The 18,189-nt window shown below is 37.5% G+C and overlaps 1 protein-coding gene across 1 annotated transcript in view; it reads right to left on the bottom strand.

Annotated features, from left to right (window-relative positions):
• The window catches only part of LOC144969619 (uncharacterized), a 50,602-nt gene extending 32,683 nt beyond the window's left edge, over positions 1–17,919 (bottom strand). Inside the window, exons 1-7 of the mRNA XM_078908758.1 lie at positions 17,798–17,919; positions 14,483–14,787; positions 12,867–12,997; positions 11,027–11,144; positions 9,232–9,399; positions 6,071–6,200; positions 370–542 (exon numbers count right to left, since the gene is read on the bottom strand). Of these exons, the coding sequence (XP_078764884.1) occupies positions 370–542; positions 6,071–6,200; positions 9,232–9,399; positions 11,027–11,144; positions 12,867–12,997; positions 14,483–14,764 (1,002 nt within the window). The 5' untranslated portion in view covers positions 14,765–14,787; positions 17,798–17,919. The remainder of the gene's footprint in view (positions 1–369; positions 543–6,070; positions 6,201–9,231; positions 9,400–11,026; positions 11,145–12,866; positions 12,998–14,482; positions 14,788–17,797) is intronic.
• Positions 17,920–18,189: the final 270 nt, after the last annotated feature.

The raw sequence follows: 18,189 nt of genomic DNA, 5'->3' as shown, positions 1-18,189 counted from the left end.
TATTGTAATGTAAATGTTGCTGCTCGAAGCTCGAAGAAATAAATAATAACGTGAAGTTGAATGTAAGCTTCAATTTAATTACAAAAACAGATCAAATGAACGTTTCGGGTTTCCCCTTTATCAACAAAACAGGATGATTGAAATACCACAGATGAATGAGATGATGTGGTAGTGGCGCCACTACCACATCATCTCATTCATCTGTGGTGTTTCAATCATCCTGTTTTGTTGATAAAGGGGAAACCCGAAACGTTCATTTGATCTGTTTTTGTAATTAAATTGAAGCTTACATTCAACTTCACGTTATTATTTATTGATGTTATTGTAATGACAGGTCATATCCCTGGTCTGGGGTCCATTTGCTGTTACCTCCTCGGCATGGTGTAGATAGACAGTGGCGATACTCTCCAGCACTGACAGGACGGAGGACGACAACAGGACAACCAGGTAGATGGTGACGGCTGGAATGTGATAGGATGCCCGTGGAATCATGGTACTCACTGTGGTCAGGAACACGCACAGGGACAGTAAGACTGTGATACCTGTTGGAAATGGGGGGGGGGGGAAGAAGAAGGGGGTTGGGAGGGGGTTGGGAGGGGGGGGGGGGGGGCGAGGGCATTAAGGGATGTCGTATGGAAGAGGTGATCGTGCAAACACAATAAAGAAGACACAAAAGCAAAATAATAATCGTATAATGGTTGGAAGAGTTTTGATAAATCCCCCCCCCCCTCTCTCTCTCCCTCTCTCTCTCTCTCTCTCTCTCTCTCTCTCTCTCTCTCTCTCTCTCTCTCTCTCTCCCTCTCTCTTTTCTCTCAATCATGCAGACATTAAATAAATGAAGTCGGCGTCTATTGACGCTATGCGCTTAATTAGAAAACCCATATCCGCCAGCCGGACTATAGATAGTTCGAAGATGACGTCACTCAGGTCTTTGTTATTGTTTTTTGCCATCCGCGTTTATGAGTAATGCTCACTGAACTGTATTAACCCAACTATAAACGTTCATGGATACACACAGGTTTGTGTGTTGGTCCGTTATGCTTCCGGATGGCAATGTTATGATCTTCTTAGCCAAGCGCATACTATCTATAGATAGAACGAAGATGTCAATCAAGTCCAAGTTTATGTGTAATTCTCAATAAACTGTATTACCAGACTATAGATAGTATGCAGATGACGTCACTCAGGCCTTTGTTATTGTTTTTGCCATCCGCGTTTGTGAGTTGTTCTCACTAAACTGTATTAACCAGACTATAAAAGTTCATGGTTACACAGAGTTTGTGTGTGTCCGTTATATATTGAATGCGCTTGGCCAAGGAGTTCACAACATTGCCATCCGGAAGTATAACGGACCAACACGCAAACTCTGTGTAACCATGAACTTTTATAGTCTGGTTAATACAGTTTAGTGAGAACAACTCACAAACGCGGATGGCAAAAACAATAACAAAGGCCTGAGTGACGTCATCTGCATACTATCTATACTTCCGGATGACAATGTTGTGAACTCCTTGGCCAAGCGCATTCTATCTATAGATAGTATGCGCTTTGCTAAGAAGCTCATAACATTGCCATCCGGAAGTATAATGGACCAACACACAAACTCTGTGTAACCATGAACTTTTATAGTCAGGTTAATACAGTTTAGTGAGAACAACTCACAAACGCGGATGGCAAAAACAATAACAAAGGCCTGAGTGACGTCATCTTCGAACTATCTATAACAGTTCATGGTTACACATAGTTTTGTGTATTGGCCCGTTATACTACCGGATGGCAATGTTAGGAGCTTCTTAGCCAAGCGCATACTATCTATAGTGGACCGACACACAAAACAATATAGATAGTATGCAGATGACGTCACAAAGGCCTTTTTTATTGTTTTTGCCATCCGCGTTTGTGAGTTGTTCTCACTAAACTGTATTAACCAGACTATAAAAGTTCATGGTTACACAGAGTTTGCGTGTTGGTCCGTTATACTTCCGGATGGCAATGTTGTGAACTCCTTGGCCAAGCGCATTCTATCTATAATATAGTAACATTGAACCTTTACAGTCTGATTAATACAATTTAGTGAAAACTACTCATAACATTGGCTGGTTAAAAACAATGACAAAGACCTGAGTGACATCAAAGGCTTCAACAGTCGTGACGTCACTTCCCTCGTAATGACCTATAGTAACTTAGTTACTGGTTCTAAACTATCGGAACAATGGCGGACGCCCTTCTGAAATACTTCTCCGACGAGCATAAAAGTGTATCCAGAGGAGAAAAACATTATAAATCTGATCATGTTTTGACTTTTATACATTCTGATCACATGACATGTGAAAAGTTCAAGCCAGTGTGAAGAATAAAAAGTACCGATTTTCTTTGTTTAGAACCAAGCTGCTGGTTGCTGAGCGGACGTGATATCAGACTATTGAATCCTATTTCGTTCTTTCTATCTGTTGTTTGTTATTGTTTTTCAGACAAGTTGTGTGGTCAGTTTTCACTAGATTCTTTCAATGCGACCATAAAGATCTGAGGTTACGGAGACGTAAGACGTTTTGTGTGTCCGTTTTAGTCCGTTATACTTCCGGTGGCAATGTTGTGACTTCTTAGCCAAGCCTTATCTATAGATAGAATGCGCTTGGCCAAGGAGTTCACAACATTGCCATCCGGAAGTATAAAGGACCAACACACAAACACTGTGTAACCATGAACGTTTATAGTCTGGTTAATACAGTTTAGTGGGAACAACTCACAAACGCGGATGGCAAAAACAATAACAAAGGCCTGAGTGACCTCATCTGCATACTATCTATAGATAGAATGAATTTGACGTCACTCAGGTCTTTGTTATTGTTTTTTTTTGCCATCCGCGTTTATGAGTAATTCTCACTAAACTGTATTGACCAGACTATAAACGTTCATGGTTACACATAGTTTTGTAGGTTGGTCCGTTATACTTCCAGATGGCAATGTTGTGAGCTTCTTAGCCAATCAGATACTATCTATAGTTTTGTGTGTTGGTGCGACTGATCAGGTGGGTAGAGCTAATGAGTGATTTACTTAAACACAAACCTTCGATTGAAGTGCTTGAACAGAAGGAACGAAGATGACGTCACTCAGTTCTCTGTTATTATTTTAGACAACCTTTTAGTGATTAGTTCTCACTAAATTATATCAATTAGACTATAGATGCTGTGCGCTTGCCTAAGAAACTCACAACATTGCCATCCGGAAATATAACGGACCAACACACAAAACTATGTGTAACTTTAAACGTTTATAGTCTGGTTGAAACAGTTCAGGGAAAAATACTCAGAAACATGGATGGCGAAAAAACAATAACAAAGACATGAATGACGTCAAATTCGTTCTATCTAGAGATGCTGTGCGCTAAGCCAAAAAAAAAAACTACCAACATCGTTTGGTTAAGAAACTCACAACAGTGCTATCCGAAAGTATAACGGACCAACACACAAAGTTTCAGAGTTTCAAAGTTTATTCAATCTTAGGCTTTCGCCAATAAATCACACAATTTGATGATAACATACACGAAAGTGGGAAAAAATGGTAAATGGAACGAAAAAATAAACTGATGCCACTAATAACCACCAAAAAAAAATACGACTATCGTAATACCGCCAATACGTATAATAATAATAATAATAATAATAATAATAATAATAATAATAATAATAATAATAATAATAATAATAATAATAATAATAATAATAATAATAATAATAATAATAATAATAATAATAATAATAATAATAATAATAAAAACAATAATAATAATGACAATAACAATAACAATAACAATAATAATGATAATATTACCATCATCATTACGACCACCATCATTACTATTACCACCACCACCATTACCATCATCACTACCACCATCACCATCACTATTACGTTTCCAATCAGTTTTTCTCGTTTTTAAATATTTGATACCCATCACAACAGCCCTCCTTACTACAACGAAAATTCCCGTAGAACTACGTATTTTCGGCTAAATCCCGAGCTGTATATAATAACCGTTTTTAATTAAATACCATTTCTGGAAAACGAAGTTCTGGTGCCAGAGCTATCACATAAAGGAGTTAAAAACATTTTTCCCCACGCATTATAAGGACAAGCTGGTGATTTTTAAGGGTAGTTAAAATGTCTACGATGCTATTTACCCTGAAAACTATGTATTACATTTTCCTATTTCGAGTCGGCAGGTCTGTTATGATAAGTATCAGTTCCACAGTCAAAATAAGACAAACAAAAATAACGTTGATTTAAACTTAGGCTTTCGCCAATAATCCATACAATATTATGACAACATACATGAAAGTGAGAAAAAAAAAGGTAAATGGAACCAAAGCATAAAATGATACCATTAATAATCATAAAAATACAACAACTGAATTACCACCAATACTTACAATAATAATAATAATAATAATAATAATAATAATAATAATAATAATAATAATAATAATAATAATAATAATAATAACAGAAGCGCCACAGCAATAATATCTAGTATTGTATTTTTTGTAAATGAGGACCACGCTTATACCCCATTCGTTGACAATAAAGAAGATATGAATTATTATATCATGGTAATTCTGTTTCGGATAATAAAGTTATTGACATTGAGTAATACTAGGTGTACCAAAATGCTTTGGTCTGGGTGATCTTTATCCTCGGGGAAATTCCAACATAAATACTCGTAGTTCATTGCGTTCAAAAGAAAATACAAGCTATTTGAGATATGTTTTATGTGCTATCATTAAATGAGGTATTCAAAGAACAATTCTGATTCAGCTTAAACAAAAAATGATAAGATAATAATATGTACTGGTTATGATGTCAATGCTGATAATAATGATAACAATAATAATAATAATAACAATAATAATAATAATAATAATAATAATAATAATAATAATAATAATAATAATAATAATAATAATAATAATATAATAATAATAATAATAATAATAATAATAATAATAATAATAATAATAATAATAAAATGATAATAATAATATCATAAGACATCGTAGCCAGGAATATAGATAGTATGCGCTTGACTAAGAAGCTCATAACATTGCCATCCGGAAGTATAACGGACCAACACACAAAACTGTGTGTATCCATGAACGTTTATAGTCAGGTTAATACAGTTCAGTGAGCATTACTCATAAACGCGGATGGCAAAAAACAATAACAAAGACCTGAGTGACGTCATCTTCGAACTATCTATAGATAACTCATCAAACAAATGTCTGATGTCAACAGGAATCACCCATGTTGTCAAAGTGAGCAAATTGGGGGTTAATAATCTTGTTCAAGGAAAAAATTGAAAGTGCCTGAAGCGAGGCTCGAACCCGGGTCCTTCCGGGTCACAGTGCAATGCCTTAACCACTCGACCACTTCGCCCCCCAATAATAATAATAATAATAATAATAATAATAATAATAATAATAATAATAATAATAATAATAATAATAATAATAATAATAATAATAATAATCAAAACCCTGTGTAACCATGAAGTTTTATAGTCTGGATAATACAGTTAAGTGAGAATTACTCATAAACGTGAATGGCAAAAAACAATGACAAAGACCTGAGTGACGTCAACTTCATTCTATCTATAGTCTGGTTAATAAATTTAAATTAAAGTGAGCTTTATATACCGCAATATCCACTAAATGTGCTCAAAGTGCTTTACAAGGGGTCCCAGGTCAAAAGCAACATTTAACATGTAGGACGGGAGATGACGCCTGTTTGGCGATATTACAATTTTTCGGACAAAGACAACGCTGTTAACGGCCATGTACTCATTTTACACCTGAGTACGGTGAGAGAATGTGAGTAAAGAACCTTTTCCAGGGACTCAACTATGCGCCGAGCGCGAGGCTCGAACCCATGACCTTCCGATCCGAAAGCGAGTGTCATACCACTAGACCACATAGCCGCACAGCTTAGTGAGAATCATTCATAAACATTGATGGTAAAAAAAAAACAATAACAAAGATCTGAGTGACGTCACTTCCTTCTATCCATAACTTACCAAAGCCCGTTTTCTCCCCCGACTCATCAGGGATGAGAAAGACGAAATTGTTAAGGAATGACAACATGAGGACCGGAAGGATGAGGTTAATGACGTAGTAACTGGATCGCCTTTTTGCCTGAAAGCTTATCTGAAATTTAATTATGAGAAACGTTCAATAAGTAAGGGCTGGGAAGCAAAAGTCGTGACGTTACATCTTTTACTATTCCGGTTCCAAACTCATTGGAAGTGTGTATGTAGCCAGTCCACTAGAGAACTAATGATGAAATGTTTACATAGTGAGTCATAAGGTGGCATGACTATTTTAGAAGCAGCAGGATGAATAGGCAGATTCTTAGGCGCTATATAAATTCATTATTTATTATTATTTATTATTATTTATTTATCATTCTTAGATTTACGGGACGTAGAAGAGCGTGGATGGATGATTCTTATTGACGACCAGTATAGATTTAGACTAGAAAATTCAATACTATCACTCTGACACCAGAAGATTAATTCCACAAGGTATGTATTTAGTCCTGGGGGGGTCTGGTTTTACACTTCCAATGAGATTGGAACCAGTATTTTGACATTTATAAATATTGTTCCCTGTTGGCAGAGAATATGTGGCCCATCGCCACGAAACGGTTGAATGTGAGGGTAAACGTCCCTTAAATAATAAAATAATACGCAACAATGCCATTTATTTGTTGTTGTTGACGCTTTAGATTAAATTAAAATCTACTTTTTATCTCGACTGACTTGAAACTTATATTTACTTTTCTCATATTTTCATTTTTACTGATTTTAACAATGATGTTATAGGAAAGATTACATGTGGAGTGTTATAATACAGTTTGTGGCCTACATTGAATGTTTATTTCGTAACCTCGGAGATAGACCTCCCAAGGTCTGACTCATCCCTAGGTCCGAAAATTCAATAAAGATCAAAGATTTTATATTTATGATATCATATAATATATGAATTTTAATTGAATAATAATATCATAATCTAGAATATATGTAAGCAACGTAATTCGGTGGTACGGTCTTTGCTTCGTACCCGAAAAGTACCGAGTTCGATCACCCGCCGCTGCGCTGTGTGGCCTTGAGCAAGTCACCTCGCCCCAGCTCAATTTGCGGCGCTGCACTGCGGCTGACGTCTGGGTTATTCCAGTCTTTCCTTGGAATAGACCCGTTAGACAAATTTGCCCTACGGGATGAATAAAGGGATTTTTTCAAAATTTATTCAGCAACTTAGGTAATACAACTAGCTCACTAAAATGTATTATGTGAGTGTTGAAGAAATAGTTTAAAGAGTGATAACGAAACAAAACAGCAGAAACTCTACCACAATGTTTTACAAAACAACTGTGCATTCACAAGAAATTATCATAGCAGTAAGTTCACAACCCCAACACACAGAGCCAACACATATAAAAACAGTCTCTTCCCAAGAACCATCAAGGAATGGAACACTCTCCCACCAGAAATCCTAGATATTACCAACAACAATAAATTTGGTCACCTATTAAACCTATCTTTCAACTCAATAACACAACAATGGAGAAAGTCACCACATAATACTCTTCAACAGTCACTTCCTTCCTAATGACGCATGGTAACTTAGTAACACTGGCTCTAAACTATCGGAACAATGGCCGTATGAAATATTTCTCCGACAAGCATAAAAGCGTATCCAGAGGGGAAAAAAAAACCATAAATGTTATCATGTTTTGACTTTTACACATTCTGATCACAAGGCATATATGAAAAGTTCTAGCCAGCATGAAGAATAAAAAGTAATGATTTTCTTTGTTTAGAACCAAGATGGCCGCCGTTGCCGGGTGGCGTGACATCAGACTACTGAATCCAATTGTATAAAGTCTGCAGTGATGCATGGAGGGTAATTCGCCTTTTGCAGATAAAGACATTGAAAATGAACTTGAACGATTATTTCGGCGTCTCAAAAGAACGAGACAATCAAGCGATGTTAGGCTTGTTCAATAACCGGAAGGGATGATTTAATATCATAACCTAGTTGTATGACTGTATGCTATTTGAACATACCATTCTCTCACCACAATGTGTTTTATGAATGATTGAAAATAGTTTTTTTAAACTGATAACGGCGTTTCGCCATGCTACAAAACAAAGGGATATCGGGCTTGGTTAGTCACTGAATGAGTAACATCGTATAATTTTGGCCTTGTATTATGTCCTTAGGCGAGGCAATACGTTATTTTCATTCTTTGTTTTTTAGAGTTATTGGCCCTTTTCAGGCATTCCTTTCATAGACATCTTAGAGGCACTGGTAATGTGGCATTCTATTTAAAATATCTTAAACATTATTTTTTTATAAGTCGCAGATTATAATTATATCATTTAGCTTCCTGTTGTTGAGTGACTGTTGTTATGGAATTGTCAATCGCTTTGACCTTGTTATGGTACAACTAAAGACTGTATGAAAACTATGTATTGATTTTAATAATAATAGATTATACTACCCTAAGACCAGCAATGCTGTATGGACTACAGACAGCAGCTACAACAAGGAAACAAGATAAAGAAATTGGGGTGGCAGAAATGAGAATGTTGAGATGGTCAATTAGCTGGACAAGAAAAGATGAAGTGAGAAATGAACGAATTCGAAGGTTGACTGAAGTGAAGAATGTATCAATAAAGATGAGAAAAAATAGATAGAAATGGTTCGGACATGTTAAGAAACGAGAGAGGGAGTACGTGGGAAGGAAAGTATTGGACTTACAAATAGCCGGAAATAGGAAAAAGGGACGCCCAAAGACTAGCTGGTGGGATAAGGTAAAGGACGATATGAAAGAACTGGGCTTGGAAGAAGATGATGCCATGAACCGAGATGCATGGAGATGTTAGCATTCATTGTAGCAATCCTGCAAAATGCGGGATAAGCTGAAAGAAGACTATTCTACTAAAGTGTTCATTAGTATATATAAGCTGTCGTTAGAGTTCTAGTAAAACAGAAAAAGGGCCCCTAACAGGTAGGTGTAACTGTGTGATGTGGAAAAATGGATTCTTATGGCCTGTTTGGGAATAATTAAAATAACGTGAAGCGCATTGAACTTATTGAAACCACCAAACTGCGCTATGCGATATCTATCCATTCATTTTCTTTTCATACCAAAACAGAATCCTATTCTTACATTAATGCAGGAATATCCCTCAGCTGCGTCAAGTGATTTAAAAGTTAGGTTTTCTATGGAAGATTCTGTAAGATCCCACCCTTCATTGCTGACGAAGAAAGAAAAGTCGAAACTGTTCCTCGGGAGCTCTAATGTCAAATATTTGTCGTTGTGTAAAGCAGGACACATCTGTGGAAAAGCAAATACCATATAATTGTCTTTGTGCGGCTATGTGGTCTAGTGGTATGACACTCGCTTTCGGATCGGAAGGTCTTGGGTTCGAGCCTCGAGCTCGGCGCATAGTTGAGTCATTGGAGAAGGCTCTTTACTCACATTCTCTCACCGTACTCATGTGTAAAACGAGTACCTGGCCGTTAACAGCGTTGTCTTTGTCCAAACAAAATTTGTAATATCGCCTATCAGGCGTCATACCGTTCTAAATGTTACGTGTTGCTGTTGGCCATGGACCCCTTGTAAAGCGCTTTGAGCACGTTTAGTGGATATTGCGCTATATAAAAGCTCAAGTTGTTTTTTTTTGTTATAATTATGTAATTATTGTCGTTGTTTGAAGTTGGACATTACTGTGGAAAATCAAATGTCAAATAATTGTCAATGCGTGAAGCGGTACATAATTGTAGAAATCAAATGTCAAATAATTATCGTTGTATTAAACGGGACATAACTGTGGAATTTAAATAGTAATTGTTGTGTGAAACGGGACATTACTGTGAAAAATCAAATACATCAAATAAATGTTGTGTGAAGCGGGACTTAATTGTGGAAAATCAAAAATGTCAAATAATTTTTTTGTGTGTGAAATGGAACATGGCTATGCAAAGCGAAATGTCAAATAAAGGGCGCTGTGTTAAGAGGAACATAATTAGAGAAATTTCAAATAATAATTGTCGTTGTGTAAAAGGGGACATAACTGTGGAAAATCAAATACATCAAATAATTGTCGTTGTGTGAAAGGGGACATAACTGTGGAAAATCAAATACATCCAATAATTGTTGTTGTGTGAAGCGAGACATACCATTGGAAAATTAAATGTAAAATATTTGTCGTTGTGTGAAGCGGGACATAACTGTAGAAAATCAAATGTCAAATAATTGTCGACCGATTTAAATTACCCTCATTTTGGCAAAAACTCCCAAACCTGGGACCTCGATACAGTGACCCCTTGTCACCCATATAGGGAAAAAGTGATCCCATTGGTTAAACTCTTGAATACAACAACTCACGATTTGTTTTCTTTTGTGGCCAAATACTTGTATTTTGACGACATTTTTTGGTCTAAGTCCGGCTATAAGTTAACGAAGGCTACGGTCCCACGAAGGAAAACAAATTAGCCAGTAGATTTTTGACCAATGAAAACATTGAATCTGTGACACACCCTCACATGTGCTAGGACAAGCATGGTTAGTCGTTTATAAACAACAATTTGAATAACATCGACCTCTCTCTCTCTCTCTCTCTCTCTCTCTCTCTCTCTCTCTCTCTCTCTCTCTCTCTCTCTCTCTCTTTCTCTCTCTCTCTCTCTGAGCATTGTTGTTGTTTTTATACAACCAAATGAGTGACTAATTAATTATCACATGATTTACTCGATCATAATTATAAATGTTTATGGTATAATTTACACATAGTTTCGATAATGATGATGATTATGATGATGATGATGATGATGATGATGATGATGATGATGATGATGATGATGATGATGATGACGATGATGATGATGGTGGTGATGACGATGATGATGATGGTGGTGATACAAGGCTTGATAAAAAGAAAAAAGAATATCACATGTTTACTTACCAACATGGAACAAGTTTGCTGGTCAAATGGATATTTGTTCATATCTAGGACACTGGAGGCCTCGAAGATCCCACCCAATGTCCACCACACCGTCCCATCGGAATGCACATTCAAGAACCTGTGACGAAATAAAACATCAAATCAGACCGAAGTCTTCGTTATTTTACAGACTTTGGTCTTTTGACGTCATATATAGATAGTATGAAGATGACGTCACTCGGGTCTTTGTTATTGTTTTTTTGTTTTTTTTTTTGTTTTTTTTTTTTTTGCCATCCGCGTTTATATTAACCAGACTATAAACGTTCAAGATTACACATAGTTTTGTGTGTTCGTTCGTTATACTTACGGATGGCAATGTTGTGAGCTTTTTAGCCATACTACATGAAGTTGACGTCACTCAGGTCTTTGTTAATGTTTTTTGCTATGTTTATGTGTAATTCTCACTAAACTATATTAACCAGACTATAAAAATGTTCAAGGTTACACATGGTTTTATGTGGTGGTCCGTTTTACTTCCGGGTGGCAATGTTATGAGTTTCTTAGCCCAGCGCATAGCATTTATAGATAGTATGCGCTTGGCTAAAAAGCTCACAACATTGCCATCCGGAATCCGGAAGTATAACGGACCAACACACAAAACTGTGTGTAACCATGAACGTTCATCGTCTGGGTCATACAGTTTAGTGAGAATTACTCATTAACGCGGATGGCAAAAAAACAATAACAAAGACCTGGGTGACGTCAACTTCATTCTATACATAAGTTAACGATGGCTACGCCTCGAGGCACATAGGGCATCCACCAGACATCTCCATGTTTTGCGGTCGCTGCTTTTGTGGTGGCTTTATTCCAGGACAGGCCTGCTTCCTTTATTTCATGTGACGCCAGTATTCTGGTCCGTTTCTCTAGAAAGCTGCGAAGACCTGAGCCAAATTTATGTTAGATTACAAATAAACATTATGAGCGAGAGGGTGTTTACCGTCTTGACACGGCCAAACCAGATTGTAAACTCATGGCCTGACACTGACCAACAAATGACGTCAAAAGACAAGTATTTGGCCACAAAAGAAGACAAATCGTGAGTTGTTTTCAAAAAGAAAATTGAGCTTTTTATATACCGCGATATCAACTAAACGTGCTCGAAGCACTTTACAAGGGGTCCCTGGCCAACAGCAACACTACGCCTGTTAGGAAATATTACAATTTCTTTTTCGGACAAGGACGTTTTTCACGGCCTGGTAGTCATTTTACGCCTGAGTACGGTGAGAGAATGTGAGTAAAGGGCCTTTTCCATGGACTCAATTATGCGCTGAACGAGGCTCGAACCCAGGACCTTCCGATCCGAAAGCGAGTGTCATACCACAAGACCACATAGCCTCACAACAGTTCAACCAATGGGATCATTTGTTTCCTTGGCTACTACTAAAGACAACTCACTAGGCGGTCCACAAACAGTGGTGCAAGATAATAATCTGAAAAGGTGTGAATGAAACAGTGTCAGACAAAGCATGTAATCAGGAGATCTGAGGTTTGATCCCTTTGTCAAGGCAAGCTGACTTTTGGGGTGATCGACGATCTGGGGTTTGGTGGGAGTTTTATGTTTTTGGCTGAAGAAGGGTTTTGAGCCCGAAACATTCCGTGTTTGGTATTTTGTACTTTTTTGAAGATAATGGTTACATTCATTCTTTTTTTTTTGTTTATTACTTTTACGGGTCCCAAATGAAAAAAAAACTGTCATATTTTTTTGAAATCTTAATTTTCTTCGGAAGTCCCCAAAGCAACCTTTTATCAGCCATTATCGCATGTGAGTCATGTCAAAACGCCAGTGCTGAGAACCAACCGGATATCCTCTGAGAATGGGTTGATATCTCCAAGGGTGTTAATCAAATACACACCAGGCCGCCAAATAGCATTTGGTTTTGGAGTAAGGTAGTCGACACCATCATAGTCTGCTTCATTCCAGCTAATTTTCTGTTTGAAAACAAAGTTATGAAAATATATGATATTTCCTGTTTGAAACAAGATGATGAAAGAATGTGACATTTCCTGTTTGAAACAAGATGATGAAAGCAAGAGACGTTTCCTGTTTGAAAACACAATGATGAAAAAGTGTAACACACATTCCCTGTTTGAATCTAAAGTGATGAAAGAATGTGACATTTCCTGTTTGAAAACAAAATGCTGAAAGAATTTGACGTTTCCTGTTTGAAAAACAAAATGATGAAAACATGTGAATCCCGAAATGTCCACTATATCTGCCATTGTTGATTTCATTGAAGTTTCTATTCGATTTTCCTGTTTATTATATTTTTGAGCTTCGAGCAGAAGAATTTTCATTGGTTCACATAAGTGCACTTTATGGAGAAACGAAATTGACGTCACTCAGCTCTTTGTTATTGTTTTTAGGAAGCCAATTTGATTGTCAGTTCTCACTAAATTATTGATGTCTGCGTGAAAGACTCATAACTTCCGCGAGCCGGATATAACGTTAGATAAAGATCTGAAGAAATGTGTATGAAATTTGTTAGACAAGCTCAAGAACAAGTGATCTCATTGGTTGAACTATTGAATACAACTCACGATTTGTTTTCTTTTGTGGCCAGATATTTGTCTTTTGACGTCATTTTTTGTTCAGTGTCAGACTATAATTTAACAATGGATACGGTTCTGGTGTCAGGCTATAAGTTCTAGTGTCAGGCTATACGTTAACGATGGCTACGGTTCTATGTCGGGCTATAAGTTAACGATGGATACGGTTCCAGTGTCAGGCTATACGTTAACGATGGCTACGGTTCTAGTGTGAGGCTATAAGTTAACTATGGCTGCGGTTCTGGTGTCAGGCTATAAGTTAACGATGGCTACGGTTCTAGTGTGAGGCTATAAGTTAACTATGGCTGCGGTTCTGGTGTCAGGCTATAAGTTAACGATGGCTGCGGTTCTAGTGTCAGGCTATAAGTTAACTATGGCTACGGTTCTGGTGTCAGGTTATAAGTTAACGATGGCTGCGGTTCTAGTGTGAGGCTATAAGTTAAAGATAGCTACGCTATAAGTCAACGATGGCTACGCTATAAGTTAACGGTGGTTACGCTATAAGTCAACGATGGCTACGCTATAAGTTAACGATGGCTACGCTATAAGTTAACGGTGGCTACGCTATAAGTCAACGATGGCTACGCTATAAGTTAACGGTGGCTACGCTATAAGTGAACGATAGCTACGCTACAAGTTAACGATGGCTACGCTATAAGTTAACGGTGGCTACGCTATAAGTGAACGATGGCTACGCTATAAGTTAACGGTGGCTACGCTATAAGTGAACGATGGCTACGCTATAAGTTAACGATGGCTACGCTATAAGTTAACGATGGCTACGATTCTTGTGTCAGGCTATAAGTCGATGGCTATGCTATAAGTTAACAGTGGCTACGCTATAAGTGAACGATGGCTACGCCTTACCTCGTCCTTCCAACCGAAGACAACAATTCCTTTCACGGTAAAAGACTGTTTGACGTCATTTATTTCTTCCAGGGAGATAAGAGAAAACTCAAATGAGACCTTAACTTTGTCGGTCTGTCGTATCCTTGGACGGAAATCAGGATTGTATCCGGAGTTTGGGCCCAGCAGGCGATCCATCAGAGCTGTCATGTTTTCATAAGAGCTGTCAGCTTGGCATGTCTGGAGTAAATGGGTGTGTAACATTGTCATCAACGGAAGCAGAAACCAATTTGCTGACCACATTGTGATGTGTTTGGTTTATGATACTGCAAAACAAAAAGAAAGAAAACATGAGCTTTTATATAGCGCAATATCCACTCAAAGTGCCTAACAAAGAGTCCCTGATCAACAGCGACATATAACATGAAGAACGAGACATGACGCCTGCAAGGCGATATTACATTTATTTTTGGACGGAGACAACGCTGTTAACGACCAGGTATTCATTTTATACCTGAGTATGGTGAGATAATGTGAGTAAAGAACCTTTTCCAAGGACTCAACTATGCGCCGAGCGAGATTCGAACCCAGGACGTTCCGATCCGAAAGCGAGTGTCATACCACAAGACCACACAGCGCAAAGAATAATATAACAAAAAATCATCCCAAAAAAATCAGCCTGCTTCGTACTGGCAACTGTTTTAGTGAGAGTCACACTCGTTTTCCCGGATAATTTTTTTTGTATATGAAGTAAAATATGATTCGATTTTGAAATGATCAATCACAAAATTTTTATTGTTCTGCAGCAAAATAAATGAAGGCGTGTGTGCCCTGAGCACACACTATTAAAACTCTCTTTGGCCAAGTTAGTGCCCTGAGCACACACTATTAAAACCCTCTTTGGCCGAGTTAGTGCGATAATACGAATAAAATCAATTCTATTGTGACATAATATTATGATGGAGACACAACTACCAGGATTGAACTGTAGCTATCGTTAAGTTATAGCATGATACTACGACCCACAAGGACTTATCTTTTGACGTCATTTTTAGGTTTTTGCAGGGCCAAGTGAGTTGCCGTGGGTGGTGCTCAAGGAAACAAGTGATCCCATTGGTTGAACTATTAAATACAACTTTTGTTGTCTTTTGTGGCCAAAGACTTGTCTTTTGACGTGTTTTTGTTCAATGTCAGGCTATAAGTTAAAGATGGCTACAGTTGAACACGACTAAAAGATATACAGTAAACCACACACTGTTAAAACTCACTTTGGTGAAGTCAGTCTGATAATACGAATAAAATCAATTCTATTGTGGCATAATATTATGACGGAGACACAATTACCATGATTGAACACGACTAAAAGCACTGAGCGAAGTTGCTTCGCGACGCCCTATATTTTTCCCAAAAATTTGACATCCCGCGAATTAAACTTCCTTTAAACGTGTTTTAATTTTTAAAATATTCTAGCACTTAATGCTTTTCTGTGTGTTTTGTTTTAACGCTCCCTCACGGATTTGTGCTTGTCCTCCCAGCCGTTTATTCCAACCGTCACTGTGCAGGCAACACTCATCTCTCTCGCGTCACCCTCGTCTCGTAGCTAATACAATGTGAGAGATGAGCACAAAAGCTATGTGCCGCCTTGGTATTTACAATGAAATAGAGAAAGAAATTCATAGCAGGAAGTTAGTTTTATCGACCTTGACCTTGAACCTATTATCTTTCATTAATAAAATAATTTGGTCAGGCCGGCACATTGGAGATAGAACAACCTGAGGCTCTAGTAAGGATAAAATTGATAACTAAATAGCTTAATAACAGGGTGCTGCTCACTGCAATTAAACATTAAAACGATGATGAAATTAATAAATATAGGCTTAACAAATGATTTATTGCTTAAATAAATACGGAAAGTATAAAATTAAAAGAAGACTATTTTACTCCCCGACCAGACGAGCCCTATGACACTAAAAACAAGAAACCCTGGAATTCAGAGGTCAAAGTCACCACGACGACATACGATGGGGTTAAATAATTTACTGTGAACCCTTATTGTCTTTGAGTGTTAGTATGTCGTTGGGAGTTGAGGTCCCGTTTGAATGTGATCATTAAATTCAACTCATTTATAATTCAATGTTATTGATACCCATGGTCGTTATTAGATAGAATCGATTAATGATTTGATTGGATTCGCCGATAACTAGTGATAGACAACAAATTGTAGTTTTGCTTGAATGATCGATGAATGGGCCGGCTTAACAAATTGGATACAAATTTTATTTTCTGTGAGTTCATCTTTTAAAAAGTTTTTGACACATACGCAAACACAAACACATCTTTCAACAGCTTTTAAATCTTTATTGGAAGTAATTAATGGCGCAACGACACTCGTGGAATATTTGTGAATTCTTTTTTTTTTTCAATATTTAAATAGGTCTATCTAGTGTTGTTTGTGCAAGAAATGTTGTGAAGGATATTATATTTATGACACAAAATCCATTGATATGGATAACATTGGTTAGCTATGGTGTGTTTAATTTGAAAGGGGGATGTCAATGATGAATAATGAAGCGTATTGATCATGTTGAATGCGTGGTAATTCGCTGTATATGACGTATTATTACACGCCCCCACCCACACACGCGCGCATATTCACTCATACACACAAAGGAACGCACGCATCTGTAGCTCAGTCACTTGTATTTTATCAACTTTGACCCTGAATTGTCTCGATTTCTGTAAAGTTAAATTGACAGAGATAATGATTTTGAATCTACAACAAAGCACTTTTCGCTGGGTCAAACAGGCCCAGCTACCCTATCATTGCTTGGTGGTCGTGGAGGGGGGGGGGAGGGGAGGAGGGTAAAGAACCTGGGTTGAGTTTTCTCACTTCTGCCGGCCTGAATTGACCGTCCCTGACTAAAAGATATACAGTGGACCACACACAATTAAAACTCACTTTGGTGAAGCCAGTCCAATAATACGAATAAAATAAATTCTATTGTGATATAATATTATGATGGAGACACAAATACCAGGGTTAAACCGGAGCCATTTTTAACTTGTACGTTAACACTACGACCCACAAGGACTTATCTTTTGACGTCATTTTTAGGTTATTGCAGAGCCAAGTGAGTTGTCGTTAGTGGTGCTCAAGGAAACAAGTGATCCTATTGGTTGAACTATTGAATACAACTCACGATTTGTTTGCTTTTTTGGTCAAAGACTTGTCTTTCGACGTCATTTTTTTGGTCAGTGTCAGGCTGTAAGTTAAAGATGGCTACAGTTGAACACGACTAAAAGATATACTGTACACCACAACCTATCAAAACTCACTTTGGCAAAGTCAGTCCGATAATACGAATAAAATAGGTTCGATTGTGACTTATAGATAGTATGCAGATGACGTCACTCAGGCCTTTGTTATTGTTTTTGCCATCCGCGTTTGTGAGTTGTTCTCACTAAACTGTATTAACCGGACTATAAAAGTTCATGGTTACACAGAGTTTGTGTGTCGGCCCGTTATACTTCCAGATGGCAATGTTGTGAACTCCTTCGCCAAGTGCATTCTATCTATATCATTATGATGGAGACACAACTACCAGGGCTGAACCTTAGCCTTCGTAAATTCATGGCCTGATAACAACGCAAAAAAATAATTCGTCATAAAAGATAAAAATCACGAGAAATAACTTAATGGTAAGTTGTAATCAATAGCTCAACCAATG

The sequence above is a fragment of the Berghia stephanieae genome, chromosome 3 (genome assembly GCF_034508935.2).
Source record: "Berghia stephanieae isolate SIO BIC M18660-M18661 chromosome 3, UCSD_Bste_1.3, whole genome shotgun sequence".
In the NCBI taxonomy this organism is placed as follows: Eukaryota; Metazoa; Mollusca; class Gastropoda; order Nudibranchia; family Aeolidiidae; genus Berghia; species Berghia stephanieae.
Note: the sequence above shows the minus strand (reverse complement) of the source record. Positions and strands in the feature narration are given on the sequence as shown.